The sequence below is a fragment of the Taudactylus pleione genome, unplaced genomic scaffold (genome assembly GCF_031769625.1).
Source record: "Taudactylus pleione unplaced genomic scaffold, aTauple2 ptg000399l, whole genome shotgun sequence".
Classification (NCBI taxonomy): domain Eukaryota; kingdom Metazoa; phylum Chordata; class Amphibia; order Anura; family Myobatrachidae; genus Taudactylus; species Taudactylus pleione.
The window spans coordinates 4491168-4516673 of record NW_028284801.1 but is presented as its reverse complement, the minus strand read 5'-3'; the positions used below and the strand labels follow the sequence as shown (position 1 = coordinate 4516673).

The following is a 25506-nucleotide window of genomic DNA, read 5'->3' as shown; positions in this document are numbered from 1 at the left end:
AAAGTACCAAGAATACATTTTTGAACATTTTATCTACACAAAATTATTTATAAAATAGTGTTTAAATCGTAATTATACACCATTTTGATGATGGTGCCCCTTTTATGTTATATGTAGCCATACCGGTAATAAAGAGTAACACAAGAATGTGGTTGCCTGGATTCTTCAGAGAAAACTGTTCTTGAGATCAATTGATACACAGACCCATACAGATATGGTTTTCCCCAATCCCAAAAACGGCATACACAGCTATACTACAACAGGTTTAGAACTTCAGAGTTTCAATGTTTTCAATGCATGGAGGTATGAGAAACAGTTAGAAAACTTGCAGGTACAGTATACGCCATTACTTGGAAAATTTCAACTTCTGTAAATTTTAATAAGCTGACATTTTCATCATGAAGATACTACAGCAATGCCATTTTCAGGATTTGGGGGAAACATGTAACTACCTTTTTTTATTCAAAATATAGGAAGGGAAATTTGTGTAATTATATTAAAACAGCACTAAGGTTTAACTACTTATAATAACTCACTTCGTGTTAGCTGTATTAAAATAAAAGGGAACAGCTACTGTTAATAAAGCAGGGAAATTAGGCCGGGAAGAGGAAAAAAAAACACCAAAAACTAAAAACAAAAACAGAGTTACTGCTTTGGAAAAGGAATGGGTTTTAGAAAGAGCATTTAGAGGTTAAGGATAAAAACATATTTTGTGGTTATTAAAATAAAATAAAAAAAAGTGTACAGTAGATATTGCCAATCCACAATTGGTGTAAAATCTGCCATTAGGTAGGGAGATTAGAAAGCCAAGGTAGGTCCGAGATGGAAAATTGAAATACTGTTGCTTAAAAAGATTTATAATAACATACCCTGAATAACTCTTACCATTAAGATTATTAATACACATCACTAGGTAAATATTACACCGGATACAATGTAACAAATGCCAAATGATACATATAATTTAAACCAGTAGTGATAAACGATGAGGCTTAAAGTCGGGTATGCACTACCCGACAGTGAAAAGACACCCTCCCTCATCCCCGAACATGGTCAACCTGACGATATCGTCAGGTTGACCAGCAAGCTCGGGCGATGAGCGATGCAGACAACAACCAGGGTGAACGCGCATCGCTGGTCGTTGCTGACATTTTGCTGCCCAATTTGTGCACGATTAATGAGCGATTGAACGATAACGATGTCGTTATCGTTCAATCGCTCTGTGTATTCGGGTAGTAGATACGCACCTTATGGCCGGATTCAATTAGCTGCGGTAATTTAGCGAGTAAGGAAAAGGGTGGTAGCCTCGCACTTTTACGGGCGAGGCTATTCGATGACAGACACTTTTCCTTGGGCAGTAAAATTGCTGCTAACGCTTATTAACCCATAGGTTCTGGGATAAATGCCTGTAGCTTTGGGTTAATGCGTTTGCGGCGCCCACATTAAAGGCACTTAATGCGGATTTCTGTTTAAGCAAACCTCAGACTCAGAATTCTACATTAAGTGCAACTTGCGTGTTTATCGCGGGCTGAAGGGGACTATAATTTAATCGGCCCAATCAACCAATTAGCCTGTGGATAATTATCGCGGCTACCCGAATCCAGCCCTTAGAGACTTTCTATATCTATAATTATCTATTTTATATATATATATATATATATATATATATATATATATACACACACACAAACACATTTTATATATACACATTACACATACAGACACATACACATATACATCAATACTTTACATGTCAACATTTCAGTTCTCTGTTGAACCTTTGTCAAGCCCATTACATCCGACCACCAGAAAATGAAAACATATACATGCATTACATACTTATTAGAGATATAAAAGGAGGACTAGTAGTGTGTTGTTGTGCACATTTATATTTAATTATTCTTCATATATTATTTTCTCCACTTGATCAAATTTCATATTTTGTAGGTTTTTGTGTTGTGTTGATTTTTTCAGGACAAAGAATGGTGCACATTTACCCACAGCTGAATGTTATTAGCAATGTAACTTTATAATATATTATGTATTAATCAGTTTTTTTTATGTACAAATGTGTGTATGCATGATCTGATTGCAGTGCTGTGATCACTCTTTCTTTATGGTTTACATCCCTATCACAGCAGCTCAGATCATATTTCATACACAATTAGTAAATATTTTAAATCCGTATAACTCCACCAGCATTGTGACTTTCTTTGTTGCTATTTCTGGATGTTATTTACGCTGCACTTCACTATTACCAATTGGACGGTTTAGTGAGGTCCTCAAATTGGTTCTCCCAGAGTCAGAAATCGCCTAGGTGGAGCATTGTGAAGGCAATCAAATGTGACCATTAACTGGAGGTCATAACAAGGTTTCTAGATGTTAGGCTAATTAATCTATGGCCTTGACCCTCAAAGTAGAGGGCACAAGGCACAGTTTGTGTGTGGTGGGAGGGGAGTACAGAACAGAAGATGGAACATGTTAACACCCTAGGTGTCAGAGCTGAAATAGTGGCAGACTAGTTCATAAATGTAAATTATGATTAAAATTATAGTTTATGTATACAAGAGTTCCGCATCGCCTTACAAAATACATAAATAAGTGGCCAGTGACTTACAGTACAATACAATACAATGCAGGACAAGGACATGGAGGTCTACTGATTTCAGGGGTTCCAATAGGGAAGCCTGTGGAGCCCTAAGAACCAAAGACAAATCCCACGGAGCTACCGGAGGGACAAAGGGAGGCTGCGGGGCGATCCTTTGCTGAAACCAAACTGAGTGCAGATAACTGAACCCTCAGGGTGGCCAGGCGGAGACCACGGTCTAACCCAGCCTGAAGAAACGCAAGCACTTGAGACACGTAGTGAGAAGTTCCTAAGTTGGAACCAAGAAGGGGCGACCCTCGTCCAGATGGGACATCTGTAGGCACCATGAGAGGGAAAGCTGGACCTCTGGAGAGAGGAGTATCGTCTGGGGTCAGATCAGATGATACTGTCCATTCCACTGGCAGAGAATCAATTGTTGAAGGGGTCTGGAGTGGAACTGTGCATATTCCACCATATCGAAGGTGGATACCATGGACTCCTGGACATGCATTGCAGAGCAATTTGAGCAAACGCAATTGCAGTACCAAAATCTTGTCTGCTGGCAGAAAAAGCCTTTGTACCTGAGAATCTAGGAGTGCACCCAGATGTGCCATCTTCTGTGTTGGAAAGAGGGAGGACTTTTTTCAATTGATGAGCCAGCCGTGTGCCTGCAGACAGGCAATGGTCAGTTGGAGATGGTGTTGTAAAACAGCCTGTGTGTGCCAAAATTAAGAGGTCGTCAAGGTACGGCAGGACTCTTGACTCCCTGACGCCTCAGGTAGGCAGTCATAACTGCCTTTATCTTGGTAAAGACCTGAGGGGCAGAGCCAGAGGGTTTGTCATCAGAATTAGGAGCTAGATGTCTGGTCCCCCAAGGTTGCTTAGATCTAGACTTGTTGGTCTTGTCTAAAGCAGGCTGCCTTGGAAAGGACTGTCCTTTTGCCTTACCTTGGGGATGAAAGGCCTGAAAAGAAGACCTATTAGGCTTAGGAGTAGCTGCTGATGGCAAAAAAGCTGATTTTGAGGCTGCCAGAGTAGCCACTATCTTGTCCAACTCTGCGCCAAACAGTACGTTGCCAGAGAAAGGCAAGGATTCAAGGGCTTCCTTAGATTTTGAGTCCGCTGTCCAGGATCGTAGCCAAAGGACTCCGCGGGCGACTACCGAGACCGCAGAAGCAATGAGTCCAGTATCCAACGTAGCTTCTCCCAAAGAAGAGGCCGCCTCCCGAATATGGGAGATGTAAGCCAGTTGCTCCCTGGTAGCATCTGGTGACATGCTGTCTGCCAGTGCATTCATTCATCCTTCAATAGCCTTAGCTGCATCCCTAGCCAGCCTAGTAATATCACCAGAAAATGAGTAAAACAGACTTAAGACAAGTCTCTAGTTTTCTATCTGTAGCATCCTTAAGGGAGGATGCGGATGGTATAGGCAACATAGAGCTCTTAATTAAACGTGCCACATGAGAATCCACCATAGGAGTTACTTCACCGGGTGATAGAGGGTAAAAAGACGCTAGTCTTTTTGGAATCTAGAACTGTTAGGAATATTTCATGCTTCCCCATAAGCTCAGTGAGCTATTCTGATTGAGGAAACTCAGTCTTAACCACCTTTAAACACCGGGTCTTTAAACACCGGGACTTTAGGCTTAGGCACGGGTTCCTCATCCTCTATATTCAAGATTGATTTAACCTCCCTTACTATAGAAGGAACATCCACTATCGAATGACCCAAGGGGGTCCCTGGAGGAGAACCCTGCGCATCATCTGCCTCCTCAGATGATGTGTCAGAATTTGAAAGCTGGGCAGACTGAAATAATACAGGCTGTCTATGTGCTTTGGTGGCTAACGGTCTGTCCGCCTGTAACATATCTCTCTGAAAGGCGGCAGACGAATGAGCTATATCCTGAGCTGGGTGGGCATAAGCATCCATCAAGGAAGGATGTATGGGGGGTACCAACCTAGCAAGCTGTAACTGCTGTGGGTACCCCACATTGGGAGGAAGCGTGGAGTCTGATAAGTGATCCACTAAATTCATCATAACCTGTGCAAAGGAAGACACCCCACGTGGCTCCTGCACCGGTACTGGTAACATAGGCTGGAGAGGAGGTACATGACAATTAGCACACTAACCATCCTGCACAATATCCTAAGAGGACAAGGCTGCTGAACAGGTTATGCATGTCACCAGCACAGGGGCCGGACCCTCCTGTTCACCCTCACCTTTGGAAGACATAGTAATACCAGTAAGCAGCACACAATACAGTGCATAGCTAATTATGCAATGTGACACCTTTCACAAAAAAAGTAAATGTGAAGTACACACTTGGTAGTGATGGGTTAAAAAAGAGCAGCAGGGATAGATATACCTTAGTCAGAAACTCAAAGGCAGTATATCACCACAGCAGAGCTAGCACAAGTCACATACAATGCAAATAAATACAAATATAAATATACTTGCAATGGGCACTAGGCTGGTAGGATTTGAGTGCTGTATAACCTGGCTCCAGGGAGAGGTATACAGGGAGACAAGACCCGATCTCCTGAGACCTAAAGCTTCAGAAAAGCCCTTATTAAAGGCACCTGAGTATCTCATAAGAGAGGAGGGTGTAGGAGGAGCAGCTCAGGTGTGGGAAGACGCACCTGAGAAATCACACTCTGAGCTGGGGAGGGGCTGTCAGGGGAGAGCTTACTTCCCTACTGCTGTATTAACCCCAAGTCTACTGGTTTAACAAAGGCCCCAGACGCCAGATTTTACTGCCCTGGTGGTGTAGTGGGGGAGCGGTCGCACCAGTCGCCCCACAACATCGGCCTCCGCAAGCGGGGAATCGCCTTACCCGACATCCCCATTATCCGGCTGCAGTCCAGGGTCTCCCAGGGAAGCGCTAGCCAAGCTCCTCTGTGGCCCACCCTGATCACCGGACCGCTCACCGGTGTTGCTGCACCAGTGGGGGTAGTAGGAGCAGTCACGCAGGCATCCATTAGGACGCTCAGTGTGACTTGCTCAGAAACAAAGTAGAAACTTTAAACCATAAAAGCTTGGAGCTGTCTAACACAACTCCACTGTTCTCAAAGGTGCGACTGCTTCTGCCAGCACCAAACGAAAAAACTGGCTGCCTGTGGCTGGAGGTGGGCCAGTGCATCCTGGGAGCTAAAGCTTTTCCTGTTTGGTGCACGGCTCACTCGAACCAACTACACCCCATGGTAATCCCTGTGGACCCCCTATTAACCCTGAAGAAGAAACAATCTATTATTAACACTTCTATTTTTAAAACTTTTTCCTTTGCAGCATAATTTCCACTTTCCACACCTGCCTAAAATTTTACCACAGTAGAAATATATATATATATATACATATACATACACACACACATTGCTGTATATGCAAATACACAAAGGCAGACGGATAGACATATAGATCCCGTACATTCATTTTTAAATGATGATGAACAGACACATGCCTTACATGTATATAATACCATCAACTGCTGATAAACATGATGTCATCATGTTGGAATGTAATGACAACAGCTATGACCTCTGACCCCCCCTCTCCCCACCAGTGTAAGCATTGCACAGGCGAGGGGGCAGTGAAAGAGAGAGACAGCGGGGCAAGGGTGAAGGAGACATGAGGAGAAGAAACTGGTTGGAGAAGAGAGAAAAAAATGAGAGGGGGGGAGAGGAGGGGGAAAGTGTGAGAGAGGGAACAGAGGAATGAACACAGAGAATAGAGCACTGTACATTGTAGCTCCTTTTAAATAGAGCTGTATAGAGTTCTTATAAAAAAAAAAAAAAAAGGAATTTACATTATCAAAGCTACATCCTATATAATCATAGGTTTTAGACCTTACTATAGAATTCTGGGTGGATATATTCAAATCATTTCTTATTTACCGCTTACTGGCCAACAAAGTGTCCAGAACCAGCAGTTTTTAGCATAGAAATAGACTTCAATCTACTATGCAGAAAGTCTATTTTGATCATTTTAGATTAAATACATATAAATCATGGAAAAATTGCATTTTCAGTGTAGGACTTGGGAGAGTATACAAACAGTGCCCATAAGCTATACACTAACTATGGTAAAGCAAATATTAGATAGACTGTACTGAAATAATGAACAAAAAGAACACACAAATGGAACAACTCTAAGAAAAGTTTTTCAATGTGAAATTGTTATTATTGATGTCTAAGGGGGTGAGTTGGCTTTGGATGGAATTGCAAAGCTGCATGCAAGCAGCTATGCAATTCTGTCCTTGCAATTATGTTGATGCAGCAGTGGGCGTCATTCCTCCAGCATCCATTAATGCGTGTCCCCCGGCCGGCAGAGTGACCATGGGGGAAAGAAGCCAGGAAATCTCTGTCAATAAAGATCCTGGCCTCTTCCCTCCCCACCAATAGCGGCGACACGCCTCAGTTTCAGGAAACTGAGGCAGTAACTGCCTCCTCCCTGCCCAGAAATGGCAGCAGACTGTCAATCACTGACAGTCTGCTGCCGCTCTGTGTGCGATCACGCAGAACCCTTACTGCACATGCGGAGTATGGGTCTGCTGTCTGTATAGATTCCCGACCATCGGGAGTGTGTGATCAGACGAATCAGGGCCTTAGAACATTTATTGCTTACCCATGCCATGGCATGTATGTCTTACAAATTCTGTGCATAGCACATATAATTTGAAAACATGTTTTAAAATTTAGGCCCGTATTTAATTTGAGGCGAAAAGTCAGAGGTCAGACTTTTCGCCGTCATCGCTGTTTTTTCTGGGAAAAAGTCTCGGGCACGTGCCCGCTTTATCCAAGTATTCAATTGGGATTCGGCGAAAACGGGACTCGGCGGAGTGGTTGGTGCTTTGGGGGAGATTTATCAAACCTTGGAGAGAGATAAAGTATCAACCAATAAGCTCCTAACTGTTACTTTGCAGGCTGTGTTTGCAAAATGACAGTTAGATCAGATCCACATTGGTCGACCGCCCGATTAGACGGCCAATGGTGCCCATGAACGATATATGGAATGGGCTGTACTCACTGCACAATCCGGTGACCGACTGCCTGATATGTCATTCGTCAGCACCATTGACCTTGCTGGCATCAGCAGCTGGGTCAACCAATGTCGAGCAGGGGGGTCGCATATAGTGGGTACACACTAGACGATGTGCACAATATGTCGGGCTGATCCGTGTGATCGGGCCAACATATAGCTTTAGGAGCTGATTGGTTGGTACTTTATCTCTCCAAGATTTGATAAATCTCCCTCTATCTCTTTGGGGGTCTATGTACTAAGCCCTGGAGAGTGATAAAGTGGGCACAGAAAAAGGTACAACCAATCTGCTCCTGTCATTTTTCAAACACAGTGTGTAAAGTTACAGGGGTTTATTGGTTGATACTTTGATCTCTCTCCAAGCTTTGATAATTCTCCCCCAAAGTACCAACTAATCAGATTCTAACTGTCACTTTACAGGCTATGTTTGAAAAATGACAGTAATGCTGGCCATACACTAGCATGATGCAATTCATCATACATTTTTCCTTAAACTCCCCGGCAGCCCCGTCCGCACGATTTGGTGCTTTCTTCACACAGGTTCTGCATATGATTACGATAGATAATATGGACTGCACATCTGATCATACGATACGTTTTAAGAGCGGCGGGAGCGCGCATCGGATCGTATCCTACTTAATTACTACACGATTTCGACACAATTCATCGTACGAAGCGTCTAAAATTCGGTAAAATCTGCCCGAAAACCGTGCAAGTGTATGGCCAGCATTAGGAGCGGATTGGTTGGTATGTTATCTCCCTCCACTTTATCTCTCTCCAATCTTTGATAAATCCCCCCATATTTTGTTACACTGAAATGTGAATAATAGCTCTTTAAAGTCAGACTATTAAGTTATTCGCTTCCTTTTTAAATACTTACATTTTATATATACATTTTATTATTATGTAATGCATTAGTGTTTTATATATATTTTTGGGAGCATCTTAAGCATCTTATTTTATGGTCATACCCCTGAATACAGTAGCGCATTTTGTGCCTCTGGCTAGCAATCCAACTATGGAAGATGCATCTGGGTAAGTTAGGAGGACAACATATATATCCAAACGTTTGAAATCTTTGTCATTTTGGTTTTGAGATTACCCTGTGTGCTCATTAAACTGAGAAGGTAATAGTATCAACCTAGCAGTAATATCAACTCAACATTATTTTATTGCGGCATTTCAATTTAAATCGCTTGCAAAGAACAGAGGGCTTCAAAACTGTCCTTAAGAATTATCAATAATGCACAAAGGGCCTAATTCAGAGATGTATGTAAAACCGATATTAATGTACATCTCCAATGTTTGCAGATCTGTTTCTGCGAAGTTGCTCACAGTGCCCCAAAAGCTGCAGAATGATTGACATGCTGCTGGCATAGGGGGGGCGGCGACGCTCAGCATACAGGGAATGGAGGGAATGACGGCCCCGCTTTCTGGGTGTGCCAAAGATGCAGCGAATGTGTTATAACGTCCAGCTCTGAATAAGGTCCATAGTCACTATCTTAGGAACATTTTATTCTAAAAGTATACATTTCTACATAGGAATGATTAAATGCTTATTGTATTCAATTAGGTTGTCCATTAAAGGGGGTTATCATTGATGATCGATAGTCAACCATCGTTGGAAAAACATTTGTTCCCGGCCTCATAAAGGAAAGTAGACACGAAAGAAGGAAGAAAATAATAAACCCATCAATGATGAAGAACTTCCAGGCCTCCACCATTGATGGTGAATCCACTGACTATCGACCGTGGTTGCCAAACAACAACTATTGATGCAAGATATGAATTTAAAGCTGGTCCTTCCTGCTCACTTGTTTAGTTATAGTTTAATTTCACAAAACACTTACAAAATAGAACTGAAACTTGGTCCCTAAAGATGAGTTATTAGGGTTTACAATTCAAGCAAGCCAGTGTGTTAAGCCGCATACACACTTAACGATATGCTCTATTAGCGATATTGTTAAGTGCTTCCCCTGCACTGCCGGGCTCAATGTTGTTAATGACATTGAGCATACACACTGAACGATACCGTTCAGTGACGGCACCCTCCCTCATCCCCGAACTTGCAGAACCTGACGATAAAGTCAGGTTGCCCTGCAAGTACAGGTGATGAAAGACATTGTTAACGATCCGCGAGAGCGGGCTTAGTTAACGATATCTTGCATACATACTAGACGATATTGAACGCGGTGAACGATCACAATAACGTTATCGTTCATATCGTACAATTTATTGGTTTATCCTCTAGCGTGTACAAGGCTTAAGACATCTTGCACTTGCCTGCAGCTGCTTAGTTCACTCTCTTGATGTCTGATATCTGACACGCGCCTGCAAACCCCTGTCAGTCTGCCTCCTTGACTGCATAAACTGTGGAACACAGGTAATTAATCTACTGGGACTGGGTTTTAGCTCTGATGCTCCATCTAAAACTGTATTTAAACTTTTTATGTGGAATAATCCTGTGACAGCTGCAAGATAGTCACAAATGTGTTTTGTTTCATTTAGTAAGATCTATTTTTTTCCTGCAAAGATGTTTACGTATAGGAGGATGTGGAAGCAAAAGCTTTGGTTCTTTTACCTAGAACCTTCTCACCATGCTGCCTGCCACATTTCTGTCATAGCATCTTCATGTGCTGCATTACACATCACTAGGTGTGTAGCAATCTCTGATAAGGTAATAAATGGAGGTGCTGTATCACTGGGACGGAGAAGGAAGAGAGCGGAGAGTAGATAATAAGCAGACGGAGAGAGTTGCAGAAGATAGAGAAGAAGCCATTTGTTTACAGAAGATATGAAGGATTTATAGTACAACTTACAATACCAGGAAAAGTAAAGTAGAACAGGAGGAAAAACAAAGCGGACTGAGCATACATCAAAATAAGGGAAACGCAAATGCTTTGAAGGACCCAGCTGGCAGACATTCAGAATTTGCAGGTAGAGGTTTCATGAAGATTTATAAAAGTAAATTGTGACATAGTTACAATAGGCATTACCCTGTGACCTCTAAACTGAAAATGCCATGCTGCCCCAGGGAGTAGTCCAGTGACACCTTTCTCCTAATCTTGTTGAAAGCCCAATATGGCTTCTCAGGCAGATAAAGATGATTTTTCCAACAGGCTAGAGCTGCAAGAAAGGGCTTAACATACAACAACCACAACGAAACAGGTGCCCCAGAGAGCATATGCGATCTAGCTACATATCTATGAGGATAAATGAAATGTTTTGAAAGTGCAGGCAATTGCATCAGATTCATAAAGATACAATTTATATAAGGTAATTAATGAATGCTTTAAATTCTACTTTCACTTTTAATACATTTTTGGTATTTTTCCCTTAAAGAAACCTCCCTTCCCCATTTCAGGGCCCAATTCAGTTGCACCAAACACACACACACACACACCTATAAATAAACGATTTGACAGATTACATATTTACCAAAGATTAAAAGGGTTAAAACGCAGAAAGAATTAAGAGCTGATAATTAGGTCTCCCATCCCAAACAACTGGAAGAAATTTCACCAAATTGTGGTACTGATTTCTACAGGTTTCAGAAGATGAACATTTTTAACAAAATTACACAGGGGAAGAAGTAGAAGAACAGAGTTTATTCTATTAGGCTTGTTATTACATTAGTTAGAAGGGGTTTATTTTGCTTCTGCAGTGCAGCCATTAAGGGTGTTAGTATTATATGCAAAGCATGCGTTATCAAAGCTTGTTAGAATTAGTTAAGGGCACATTGGCTTTAGTTGGGTCTATGGTTTTTTCACCAACTTACCAAAAGTCTCTGAATGTTAAAAAAAGAGTGAAACAAAGGAAAAGAAAAGTTTGTTAACCATTTCTCTGGACATAACATAGAGAATGTAGAGACAAACTCAAATCATCAAACAAACACACCATGTTGTTAAGTAACAGATGCAGTATTATTCTTCTGTTTCAGAAAATTACAACATAACCTCAAAAGAGAAATGATAGAAATATATGCATATTTCTTTTACAATTTATTACATTTATAAACACTGGTTGCTAGTGTTATATATATTCGTAACAATAAATATGCACGTTTTTTGGTCCTGTGAAGAGTCATGCTTCAGGTTTTGAGCCTGTGCTACTGATGCTGGTGAAATTGTTTGAAGCACCAACAATTGTGTGCAGGTTTGTGCTTAGTATTCTGTCGAACAGAAACAGTGAACAAGACACTGACGGGGCTAAAAGGTAAGAATAGGCTTGAATAATCCTTCCTCTCAGTTGGCACATAACTGGTTAAAAAAACCACGGAAATTAAAAATGTTCAAATAACAAGTACAAGTTTGGGATCAGGTGTTTGACTTATGTTTACAGCAAATGCTGGTCAATTTCTCAGAGAAAATAATCTATAATTACCAACAAAAAGAAGGCCACACCTTTGGTAAGCCCATAATTAATTTACATAAATAAGATACACTGTTCTCTAAACTGCAACGTTACCTGTAATACTCTAACTCAATTTATGTAATACAGAGAAAATATATATATCTCCTGTATTCTTAATACACAGTAGTGACATGAAGTTATGAAAACATTCCAATTTTAACAATAGAAGAAAAAAATAATAATTTGTTTACATCATATTCTAAACAATATTTTCAGACACATTTGTGGGTTTTTTGTTATTTTTTAGTAAGCATTTAATTTAGAAATATATAATTTATTATAATAGACCCCCCAAATTAAATGTAGAGTATTTAATAAAAATAAATCATGGAATAACAACTGAAGATGAGCTCATAAATGTATGGTGTTATGTAAACCATATATACCTATATTGTTCTACTTAACAACTTTACTCATCACCTCTCATATTTAATTTGATATAAAAAAGTTTTGTAATCCAATTATATCTTTTAGTCAGTTTCAATACCTTCAAACATAATATGTGGTTGTATAAGGGGAGATTTTGGGCAAACTTCTTCATGAGACCCAAGACAAAAATAAGGTAACAACTCAGGGCCTGGTTTAGCAGTGCACTGCTGACTGCATACATATGGGGCGGTCCCCACACATGGATTGATCGGGTGGCCGACCGCCCGATATGCCATCACCTCTCTCCCCCACCCGCATAGCGCAGCATGGGAATCGCACATCGCAACCCTAGATCGATGTACGACCCCACGGGTGCACGCACTGTACGTATCATGCCCATACACGGTACGATAGAGCAGCCAAATCACACCAATCTGTCGGATCAGCTTTAATCATACCATGTGTGGGCATCTTAATCCTGACAACAAAATAGAAAAAAAAAAAATCTATCCCTGTATTTCTGTAAAAAAAAGAATACATTGACTATAGTTTTATTGTCAATCTTACATTTTTCATAAATTGCAATATGTGAGAAATATACAAGTACAATTAATTCTAATCTTGTGTCTTTTTTTTTTTTTACTTGTTTATACCACATTTATTGCTTTTACATATAGTGGCGCCTAAACATTTTATATAATAGCCGATTGGTTTATAAACCCCCTATCAAGCTACATAACCATTGTGTATCCAGTGTCGTTTCCAAGTACTGCAAAGATCCCTAGGACCTGTGCATAATTTAACATTTTAAAAAGAAAAAAGAAAAACAATGGCGGAAATTTTTGGAGAACAAAGAGCATGGGGTCCCCCCAAACTTACAGTAACCAGCACTAATATAGCCAGGGCTGGTGGAAACCTTGTGGGTAGACCTGCGGATTGGGGTCCCCACACCATGCTTCCAACCAGCCCTAGGACAGTCAGTGTGTTCCTTAGGGGTATTAGCCCAGCAAAAAAAAAAAATGTTCAGACCTCCCTAATTGGTATACCCAGTCATAGAAACAACATCACTAGGTTTATCCCTCACCCCTGGTGTATTGAGTTTGGGGTTAATAATATTATATGAATGGAAGAAATGGAAGAACCACAATGTGCTTTTCTAGAACACAGTGCAACACCAGCATATTTCTAAAGTTAGATACATACTACACGATGTGTACCCAGCCGACGGCCGTACATTCTGTACAATCCAGTTCACGACAGTGCAAAATATTGTTCCATGCCGTATTTAGCATCATGGCATAATTCAACACATCATCCAATCTGCTGTGCTGCACATCAGATGAGAATGCAATCAACGACACGCGTGCACGCATGATTGGGGGTACAAACAGATGTCATGTGGTCTTCATATGTACATCTGTGTTGGCAAGAGGAAGAATATTTGGAATTAAGGAATGAGGCTATATGAAGGAATGGTGCTATTGAAGGCCTTGAAGGTGAGGTTAAGGATTTTGAAATGGAATCTGGAGGATACTGTATGATAAGCCAGTGTAGGGATTTGCAGTGAAAAAAATTGTGTAGTAATAAGGAAAGAAAATAAACCTTTTAGCAGCAATTGCCATGGAATGAAGGGGGACCAGATGGGCGAGGAAAATGGCAACTAGAAAGAGGTTGCAGGATTTTATGGAGACGGGATGTGAGAAATAGAGGAAAGGACATAGTCAAGGATAAAGGCCCCCACACATCAGAACGATATCGTTCCAACCAGCCAACTAGCTGGCTGGTTGGAATGATAAACGTCTAGTGTTGTGGGAGCAAACGATAGTCAGCCGTTTGCTCCCCCTCGCTGAAAAACGTCCAGAAACGATCGTTCCAACTAGTTGGTGAAAATCAAACATGTTTGATTTTCACCAACTATCGTTCTAGTGTAGGGGGATAGTTCCCCCCGACTGAGCAATAAGTAGGCAGACACTGGCCGGTAGTGCCCGCCTACTTCTTCACCTGTCAGCAGCAGCGGCTGAGCGTGAGCGTAGGAGAGGATCAGTCTGCAGGGGTGTCTACTTCAGTCAGTAGAACCAACCCCCCGCCCCCCCCCTTCCCGGCAGCAGCACAAGTCTTCTTCACTGCTCACACCTCCTACCCACGCGATCACCACCCGCAGATGCACCTTCACTGTCCCTACACCCACCCCTGTGATCACCCCCAAGAGCATTTACACCATCATCATGTGCATCACGGAAGTGCACAACTACCTACCCGCTCTTTGCCCTGGCTGTCTCCCCGGCGCACACTACCAGGTCTCTGCCCCTCGGTGCATAGAGTCCTTCGGCCGCAAGGGACATGAAGGAAGCCTCCTCCTCCCTCTGGTCAGTGCTGCTGGGTTCCGCAGTCTCCCCCGGGTGACCGTGATAACACTCCCTCCTCCCTGCGGTCACACTCTCCCCCCCCCCCACGATCACACTCTTCCCATCACGATCACACTCTTCCCACCCTCCCCCCCCCACTGCGATCACACTGTCCCCCCCGCGATCACACTCTACGCCCCCCGCGATCACTCTCTTCCCACCCCCGCGATCACACTTCACCCCCCCTCACGATCACACTTCACCCCCCCTCCTTAATCACACCTGCCCCCCCCTCGTGATCACACTTCGCCCTGCGGCCCCCTCCCCCATTGACCCTTGACTCCCCCAACCCCCCTTCCCCTCCCCCCCAGTACAAGCAGGGCTCCAACCCAGTATAGGTGGTGATCGAGACTACTCCTACCCCCTTCCCACAAGCAGCAAACAACTCCTGGCCTGGCTATGTGCCCTATCCTCACCCACCCTATGTGCCCTATCCTCACCCACCTGCCCTCCTGATGGCACCTGGACTGATGAGCCTATTTCATCTTTGTGTATAGAAATAGCAGCTGACGTGTTGGGCTAGTGGTTACAGTGCCGGTAAGTTGATGCAAGGGTCCAGGGTTCAAACCCAGGGATAAACTATTTCAATATTTTATATTTATAGTATTCATATTTTTTTTTATAGATTAAACCATTTTCCAGGGAATGAGTGAGGTGAAAGCTGGGGTCAGAGATGGGGAATGAGCTGATTACGCAATGTGTCCCCACTGTACTGTCTGTCAACCTGTGCGTCAGTGTAATGCCTGGCCCTGACACCCTCTTCCTGACATGGTGTGCACCCATACAGTATCTGACCCCTATGATGCTGTGTGCCCATATAGTACCCGACTCCTCTCACGTCACCCTGTGCGCCCATATAGTACCCGACTCCCCTGTCACCCTGTGCACCCATATAGTACCCGACTCCTCTGTCACCCTGTGTGCCCATATAGTACCCGTCTTCTCTCCCAGCTGTCACCCTGTGCACCCATACAGTACCCGACTCCCCTGTCACCCTGTGTGCCCATATAGTACCTGTCACCACCTAACATCACCTGGGCACATGACACTCTCTCCTGTTACCCTCTGGGCCTGATTCAGAGACGGGTGCAATGGCAATTTTTACGCAGATTCAGCGATTGTTTGCTATTGCGCATGTGCGAACGCAGCACTGCACACACGCAGCTATTGCAACGATATCACGCACGCACAGGGACCATGCACAAATTGAGTGACGTAGTCAGCATTTTGGGATGGAAAGGGGGGGTGGTTAGAAAAACGCTGTTTCGTGTGCATGCATAGATTAGCTATTGTGATCTCCTGTGCAGCATGAGACCTCTCTCATTGGGGTAGATGTATGATAGCGGCACTTACCGTGCCGCAATAACGCTTCCCGCTTCGCCTCTTTACCGAGGCGAAGCAGGTAGCACTACCAATGTAAGAACATCTAATCGGTCGGAGAGGGGGAGCGTTAACTCCCCCCTCTGGGGCTACCCGCTAGAAACCACAGCGCGGCAGTCTAGTGCTGATGCGCTGTGTCTCAATCCCGACCGGCTCCACTGAGCATGCGCGGGATCTCGCAAGTATCGCAAGATCCCCACATGCAGCCTGGAGCCGGCAGCCGCCGCAGCAGGGACAGACAGCTACAGCGGGCCGAACGGTCAGGTGATCTGACCGTTCGTACATGGCCCAGGCTATCAGCGCTGCTATCTTGTAGATTGCAGCGCCGATAATGACAGAGGCACATATCGCCCCTGTCATTTACCGCCCAAACCCCCTATCATACATCGGTGAGAAGCGGTATCAGCGCACATAACGTGCGCTGATACCGCTTCTGGGCTTCATACATCTCCCTCAGTGTGTCAGAAGAGCTGCAGTGTTTGTGGCTGGTCAGACTTGACCTACACGCTGCATGACTGCCCGATGTGCATCGATGTTTACACTGTCGTATGGATATGAGAAGGCAGCATTGGACGTACCTATGCTGGGGTATGCTTTGGAAGGCATTAGAAATTTTAGCAGCTGTGATCCGTGCGAGTATCCAGTTGCGTTTGCATTGCCGTCCATCTCTGAATCAAACTCATATAGTGCCTTGATACCCTGTATGGCCATATATTGTCACCACACCTCTCCCTTCCAACCCTTGTTTTATACAGTTACACATTTTTTTATGATGTATGTATATTAGTATATATATATGTATATATAAAATGTAAACGTGTATATATTTATTACCATAATTTTTATAACTGTATAAATGTATGGGTTTGTAATTTTTTACTGAATTAGACCCAAATGGCAATTATTTACATATAATAAACAAAAAATTACAAATTTGGGAGCAAATATTAGCCAGTTAAGGGGTTAACAGGGCCCTCCAGGCCCCCACACATCAGAACGATATCGTTCCAACCAGCCAACTAGCTGGCTAGTTGGAATGATAATCGTCCTGTGTGTGGGAGCAAACGACTGTCAGCCGTTTGATCCCACACGCTGAAAACCGGCCAGAAACAGTCGTTCCAACTAGTTGGTGAAAATCAAACATGTTTGATTTTCACCAGCTAACGTTCTAGTGTAGGGGGATAGTTCCCCCCGACTGAGCGATAAGTAGGCAGACACTGGCCGGTAGTGTCCGCCTACTTTTATCACACTCACCTTTAAGCAGAAGAGGGTCCTGTCTCCCTTGTCTTCAGATCCGTAGGGTCCTCCGTCATCAGCACTGGGTCCTGTGTGTCTAGTTCTGGCAGCAGCGGGTCCTCAGTCCTCAGCAGCGGGTCCTGTGTTTTCAGCACCCGACTTGTCAGGAGGTGCAGGAGCTGGCTGGAACATGTAGCAGCAGTGGTGGATCGAGGTGGGTAGCACACCTCTCCGCAGCACCTTCAGTCTCCCCTGCCAGCCCGTTATCAACTTCCCCGCGATCACACTCCCCCGACCCTCTCAGTACAAGTGATACTGACCACCGACCCTCCCCAAGTACAAGTGGCACTGACCTCCCCTCCCCAGTACAAGTGGCACTGACCCCTGACCTCCCCTAGAGGCTGCACCGCTGCTCTTGGTACCTCACCGCCCCAATCCTCCGATGTATGGATGAAGCCAGTGCGCGTCGGACCTTCCTCCTGCCACTTCTGTGACACTTGCCGAGGTGCTGCCCGACCGACTTCCGATCCCTGTAGTACAGCCACTGGGGTGCTGTGGATGGCCTCCCTCTTCAGGTTGTTGGACCTGCTGCCCGTTGTTACCATATTGTGTGTGTGTGTGTGTATATTATATATATCCGTGTATATAGAGATCGATCTATATATATACACACACACATATACATATATATGGATCGGAATGGGATTGAAATGCCGGCAGCTGAAATCCCGAAAGCAGATGCCCGATGGAGGAGATCCCGACTGGGGTGGGTAAGTATACTAACCCTCCCCCTAACTCTCCCTTACGGGTGCCTAGCCCTAACCTCCCCCCTAGTGCCTAACCCTAACCTCCCCCCCCAATGGGTGCACAAACTTAACCCCCCACCCTGCACTCTAACCCTCTCGGGGGGGTGCCTAGCCCTAATCTTGCCCGGGGGGGGGGGGTGGGGGGGTGGGGTGCCTACCCTAACCTTGAGTTACCTTTGCGGTTCTCACCATTGACTTCAATGGTGAGAGCCATTCATTGGCTGAGAGTGGGAGGGCTCGCGTCTCAGCCAATAAACGCTCAGCGGCGGGGTTTCCATGGAGAAATCCCGCCGCTAAGCTCTCATTCGTTAACCACCGTTCCTAAAGAACGGTACTTTTGTTCGTGGCTCTGCGATTTCTGGAATGCCTAGTTTGGAACAAAGAGGACCGAACTTCGCATAGAAGACAGGTGAGTGAGTTTTTCTTTAACAGGTCCCCTGTGGATACCCTACTGGATAAGTGGACCGATGCTACAGGGATACATAGGTGAGTATGCGTACATGTGTGTGTGCATGTGTGTGTGCATGTGAGTGCATGTATGATTAATAAATTTATACTTTGTACGGTGTGTTTATTTTAATATTGCTTTTGCAGTGGAACTACAGGTGCGAGCGGGGCTCGTAATGACCCGTATGCTGGTACTTGTGGTTCTCCAAGTACCAGCATGCTGAGGAGGCTTGCTGGGACCTGCAGTTCCACAGCAAAAGACAAATTTAGTTCATCTATTTTTTACACACACTATACACAATCAACCCGGCACCCACCGCCCAGGGGTACTAGGGATAGCCCCGGACTATCAGCTTGTGCCTGGGGTGCCCTGGAGAGGGGGACCCTTTATTGGGGGGATCCCCAGCTCCCCAGGGATCCCTGGCCTGGGCTGACTAGCGGTCAGGGTTAATGCTTTGGCTGGGTGGCACGGTGAAAGGGCTCCCCTGGCTGTGGCATTAGCCCCCCGCTAGAAAAAGTGCGGTGCTGGTTCTGGATAATACAAGGGGACCCTACTAATTTTTCCAGAACCAGGACCGGATCGGAGCCCAGTGCTGGTTGCACAGAAAACGGGGGACCCCTACGTCGTTTATCCACCGTATTTTGCGCAACCAGCACTGGGTCACTAAAGCCCGGGGGCTGGTTGTTCTTTTGGGGGAGGGGTCACGCCATTTATTTTATTTTTTTTCTACAGGTCTTCATTTTTTTAAACAGCAGCACAGACGGGTCTAACTGTTCCCATCCGTGCATCTGTGGTTTTTTTTTACAGACAGATACATGCATCACAGATATCCCTGATCCGTGCAAGCATCTGTTTGCTATCCTGCATGATCTAAAGATCGACAAATCTTTAGATCGTGCACGATAGATTTTGTGACACATCGTGCAGCTTTTGCTGCCCATCGTGTCCTGGAGTGCCGGGGAAAGTTTAAGGGAAATCGGACACGATATTGGATCGTAACCACATCGCCTAGTGCAGTGTTGGCTAACCTTGACACTCCAGCTGTTGTGGAACTATATATCCCAGCATGCCCTGCCACAGTTTTAGCATGCCCTAATAGCAAAACTGTAGCAGTGCATGCTGGGTTATGTAGTTCCATAACAGCTGGAGTGTCAAGGTTAGCCAACACTGGCCTAGTGTGTAGGCACCTTAAGTTCCCACGGTGGTTCCTAAACCTAACCCTCCCCATCCCCGGTCTAAGTGTTGTACTTAACCAGCAGGAGGGCGTTCGGTCCGGCGTCGGGAATAACACTGGCGTCAGAATTTCGACGCCTATGTTAAATCCCTTGCCGGGATTCCGCAGTTGGAATTGAGAACGCTGGTCTCATAATTACAACCCTATGGATCATATGTATGTGTAGCCCATTTAGTAATGATCGCACTTGCAATGTGATCTAGGCACCATATTAGCGCCCATGATCGCATTGCAGGATGCGATCATACTGCCTGGATGTATGAAGTACCACCTGCAGAGACAACGGTCAGTTCACTCCTGTGCTTGGATCCTGCACATGTGCAGTCTGCAGACCACGCATGCGCTGCGGCCATTGCCAAGGGATGTTTCCTATGGAACACTCTTCCAGACAGATTTGTGATGTGTAGCCCATAGGCTACAGCTGCTTACACCATCTTCAGAAGGCTCATTCTGCGCGCATCAAGGTTTCGGAATGTTTCGCATTCCGGAACTTAATAAATTTGTCAGCATTGCATCCCCTATAGAAACTAATGGGGGTTGCGTTGCCGATGGAAATGGAGGGACAGCAACAGATATCGGAGAATACTTAATATTTGCGGCTATCCCCCGGTTTTCGGGGAATACAGTGCAAATATTGAATGATAAATGGGCCCATATAAATTTTATGACCATCTGACTTCTACTGCACCCGGCCACCCTCCCCCCGATCATCACGGCTCTGTACCCGCCGATCCATCCCAACTCTCCTCCACTCATTCGGCACTGTCCAGTGTCACACATATATATTATTATATATATATATATATATATATGTATATATATATATATATATATATATATATATATATATTATGTGCGTGTGTGTATATACATATATATAAAAATATATTTTATGTGCGCGTGTGTGTATATGTATATATATATATATTATATATATATATATATATATATATATATATTTAAACACGAACAGTCGTGTGGGTATATATATATATATATATATATATTTAAACACGAACAGTCGTGTGTGTGTGTATATACAGTATATGTGTGTGTGTGTTCAATATATTTATTCAAAACATGCAGAAGTAGGCAGGCAGTCTCCGCCTACTTCTGTGACATCACAAGTTGGACAGAAGTTGGCTGGTCTGTTGAAAAAGTTGGCAGGTTGCCTGGTTGGATGAAAAGTTGGTTAGATGTGTGGGGAAGCATTTTAGTTGGACAGACAAGTTGGACGGTTGGGCAGTTGGCTGGTTGGACAGATAATCTTTAGATGTGTGGCCAGCTTAAGTCTAGGCCGCAGGTGTGAGAGATTAAGAAAACTGTACTATTATTAACAGTGAGTAGGAAGTGGGATAGAGAATACTCTGGGAGTAATGATGATTGTGAGTTCTTCTCTGGACAAGTTGAGCTTTAGGTATCTATGTGGAGGAAATGGGTATGAAGTCCCAGCGGCTGAATATCCCGACGCCGGCAGCCCAAAGGAAGAAGATCCTGGCAGGGCAGGTAAGTACCCTATCCCTACCCCTCTCCCCCCCTAACCTCCCCCTTGGGGTGCCTAACCCTAACCCCCACCACAGACTAAACCTAACCCTCCCGGGGGGGGGGGGGGGGGTGCCTAACCTTAACCTCCCCCCGGGGGTGTCTAACCTTACCCCCCCCCCCCCCGAGGCTAACGCTAAGGATGTCCCGGACATATCCTTCGGAGTTGGGATTAAGATAGGCGTTGGTATTTCGATGCCTATCTTTAGTCTCTTGTCGGGATTTTCTTGTCGGTATTGAGACCGGTGGCATCGCGGCCGCCGGTCTCAAAACTAAATCCCATGTGGTGATATCAGAGACAATTGGTTGCATGAAATAGGACTGATAGAAAGAGGTCAAGGAAGGAAGAACATTTTCCTTTTTGTCTAAATGTTGGAATTAGGGCTGTAGTAGCATCTACAATTTCATCACAGGCTGTGTGCATATCTTGTTCCTGTTGATTTGTTGCATATATGTGTTTACAAGCGTTATACTGGCATATTTTGGGCAGCACAGACGGTGTAATGGTTAGCGTTACTGCCTCTTAGCACTGAGGTCGGGGGTTCGATTCCCACTACGACCCTAACTGTGTGGAGTTTGTATATTCTCCCTGTGCTTGCGTGGGTTTCCTCCGGGTACTCCGGATTTCCTCCCACATTCCAAAAATATACTGGTAGGTCAATCGGCCCCCCACAAAAAATTTACCATAGTGTGTATGTGTATAAGCATGTGGTAGGGAATATAGATTGTAAGCTCCACTGGGGCAGGGGCAGATGTGAATGGTAAGATATTCTCTGTAAAGCGCTACGGAATATGTGTGCGCTATATAAATAACTGATAATAATAATATTTTGTCAAGCAAGGTAAGTATGACTTAACCACATTACTTTTCTAATTTATTAGTGCAAGATTTGGGACTCACAACAATTACGAATAATCTAGGAAAACTTTCATGCACTAGCAGTTTAAAATATGGTTCTAAAGCATATTGTTTAATTGTCACCATTATCGACTCTATCATTATGCCTTATGTAATAACTGTTTCACTGGGTCCAACTGTTTTTGATCCCATACATGTGATTTTGCATTGTAAGTTATGTTCACGATTTTTGTGCACTGCTTCAGTACAAATAAATAAAAAATATATATATATATATATATATATATATATATATATATATATATATATATATATATATGGTATATTTCTACTAGGGATGTGCAGGCTCGGATAGGTTCGAGTTTGCACGTGGAGTTCGGATTTTTCCCTCCAAAAAAACGGAACTCAGAAAGAGGCAAAACGTCATCTTGCATGGACGAACATCATCATTCCTGGACTTTTGTCATCATTCCTGGACTTTTGTCCAGGAATGATGATGTTCGTCCATGCAAGATGACGTTTTGCCTCTTTCTGAGTTCCGTTTTTTTGGAGGGAAAAATCCGAACTCCACGTGCAAACTCGAACCTATCCGAGCCTGCACATCCCTAATTTCTACAGGCCAGTATAAGCTGCTTTCCTCTTTATATTCATAAGAGTTGCTCAAAAACATTACATTACAGAAGACATAGATAACACCTTGCATTTTTCTTTCACCATATTTCTGGATGACAATGCTCCTCTGAAAAATAAAACATGCCTACCAGTTTTGTCAAATTGTATGTTAGTAGAAAAATGTTCTAGTAACAGGCGTGGGTATGTGTAAAAGAAACAAGATAAAAAGAATAACTGTTTTTAGCATTAAATACGACATTCATGCACAGGTCATCATAAAATGCAAAGTTCCAAATTACTAGGATCAACACTGAACTGGAGAGAAAATGTTAATGATAAAATAAAAAAAACATAGTAAAACAGAAAGTTAGTTGTGATTGAAAAAGTAGTAGTTAATCCTATTAAAATGGAAAAATTGAAAAATACATAAATAAAAACTTAAAGCATGTTTAGATATAACACAACATCAGAACCTGCACAAGAATGGGATCTCCTACTTTAAGAGTAAAAAAATGATTTAATAATAAAAGCCCTATGTTTAAGATCTGTTGATTTTTTTATACTGGGCACAGATTTACAGTAACTATTCCCAGAAATCACATTCCCAAACATTTATAGTACACTTTGATATCAGCTGTGTGTAATAAGAAAAAATAAGTGCTATGTTATAAATAAGATGGATGTTTGTCTATTGTGTTTAAGTCACTCAGACATTGCGATGATTATGCCACATTATTCCATGGGCAGGTTGGTGAATAACCAACATGTAGCTAATTATCAATCATCCCAGAACTGGACTGAGCTTATAACTTTCTATAAAATGCCCAGGTACAGTGTGAAAGTTTCTGTGTATTTATGCTTTAGTATCAGCAGCTATTGTACAATATTCATTTAATATGAATTTTAAAATGTATTACTCGGATCGGTACGGGACGCTGGCGCTCGGGATCCAGACGCCGGCATCCCGACAGGGTTAGGATACAGACACCTGTCGGTCGGTATCCTAACCCTCCCCTCTCTCTACCCTAACCCAAACCCTCCCACCCTGGTGCCTGACCCTAACCTCCCCCTCTAGTACCTAAACCTAATCTCCCCCTTCCCACACCCTAAACCTAACCCTCCCTCCGACCCGCTACTTACCTTTGGGATGCCGGCAGCCGGGATGCCAGGATTCTGAAAGGTGTTGGGATTCTGGTGCCGGTATTCTAAGTGCCGATATCCCCTGCATCGGGATACTAAATGTATCCCGTATTATGGACACTATTGTTATTTACTTATCTGCTCTATGATGCCAATGTTTGCTTTGTGAACTTACTTCTATTTTTTTTTCTCCGATCTTATTCATAAACCACCATTTATAATCATATACACTAATCACTCTTTTATACAAATATTCTTTATCCGCCCTGGTTTCTCCGCATTTCTGATTAACAGTGTAAGAAGACTAAAGCTTCACCCATGTGCTTTTTATCTTTGTTCTAGAACCTGCATAGAAGTGCTGTGTCAGTGCTGAGTGCTTATCAAAGCAGTTTTATACATATCCTCTTAAAATTAAAGAGATGTGATGCAATAAGAATAAGCCAACACACCTGTTTATTTACAGCTGATAAGGATCACTATTAATGTGGCTTGTGTGTATACATATGTACACCTGTTTATTATTTCATAAGCATACTTTGAATTCCTTTTTTGTACCAACTAACATCCTGTATTTCTGGTAAGAACAACTATACTATACCAGACCAGTGCCATGTTTCTTCTTACCCGATCTTAGTTGTTTGATTCTTCCATTACTGGTGGCAGGATCTACAGGTAGGAAGTCTTTAAACCAGGTTATTTCAGGATCGGGATTGCCACTGGCAGCACACAACATAGTAGCTGTTCTTGTACGCTCGACCACCTTGAGCTGTGGGCCCATATCAATATTTGGAAAACCAGGAGGCAGCTGGTCCTCTGCACACAAAGATCATGGAGAAGACATCATAAGACAGTTCGATAGCGATCAAGTACTATTTGACTTAACACAACCCAAGAAACAGTCTGCATCCACAAACAAGATATACAACATGCCATACCATTGTATATCTGACTTAATAGTATTACATTAAAAGGTGATTTTTATAATACAGGTTCACTGACGAAAACTAAACATTTGTAACATGATATTTAATGGCTTAACTATTAAGTCTGCATTCAGAATGCTGAAAATGACGTGACAGCAGGCCAAAAAGACAATGTGTTCAATGTGAGAATACACATAATAGTCTGTCTATATTTATAATCCAGGAAATGTGGATAACTCAGAGAAAGGGAGTGCTGCAGGGGAGGTATATACTGTCCCAGGCTTTTGCAGCATCACTACACAATATAAAAAATGGGCACAATAGGTTAAAAAATAATTTAATTTGATAAAAAAGTTTAAAAATCCCAGAGGATAGCGATGAAACAAAAAATAAGAGTTATGGTAAACTTACCACTGATAACTCTTCTTTTTCGAGGTCCATAGGGTCCACAGGGATACCATAGGGATAATGTGGTTGGAGTGATCCAGGCACCAAACAGTTAAGCTTTGAGCTCCCA

General features: G+C 43.4%; 1 protein-coding gene across 7 annotated transcripts in view; it reads right to left on the bottom strand.

The window, feature by feature from the left end:
• The window catches only part of PTPRS (protein tyrosine phosphatase receptor type S), a 458571-nt gene that overhangs the window by 253941 nt on the left and 179124 nt on the right, over positions 1-25506 (bottom strand). For all 7 annotated transcript variants that reach the window (XM_088446483.1, XM_088446485.1, XM_088446484.1 and 4 more), the window contains exon 5: positions 24691-24879. In XM_088446483.1, coding sequence (XP_088302609.1) covers positions 24691-24879 — 189 coding nt within the window. The remainder of the gene's footprint in view (positions 1-24690; positions 24880-25506) is intronic.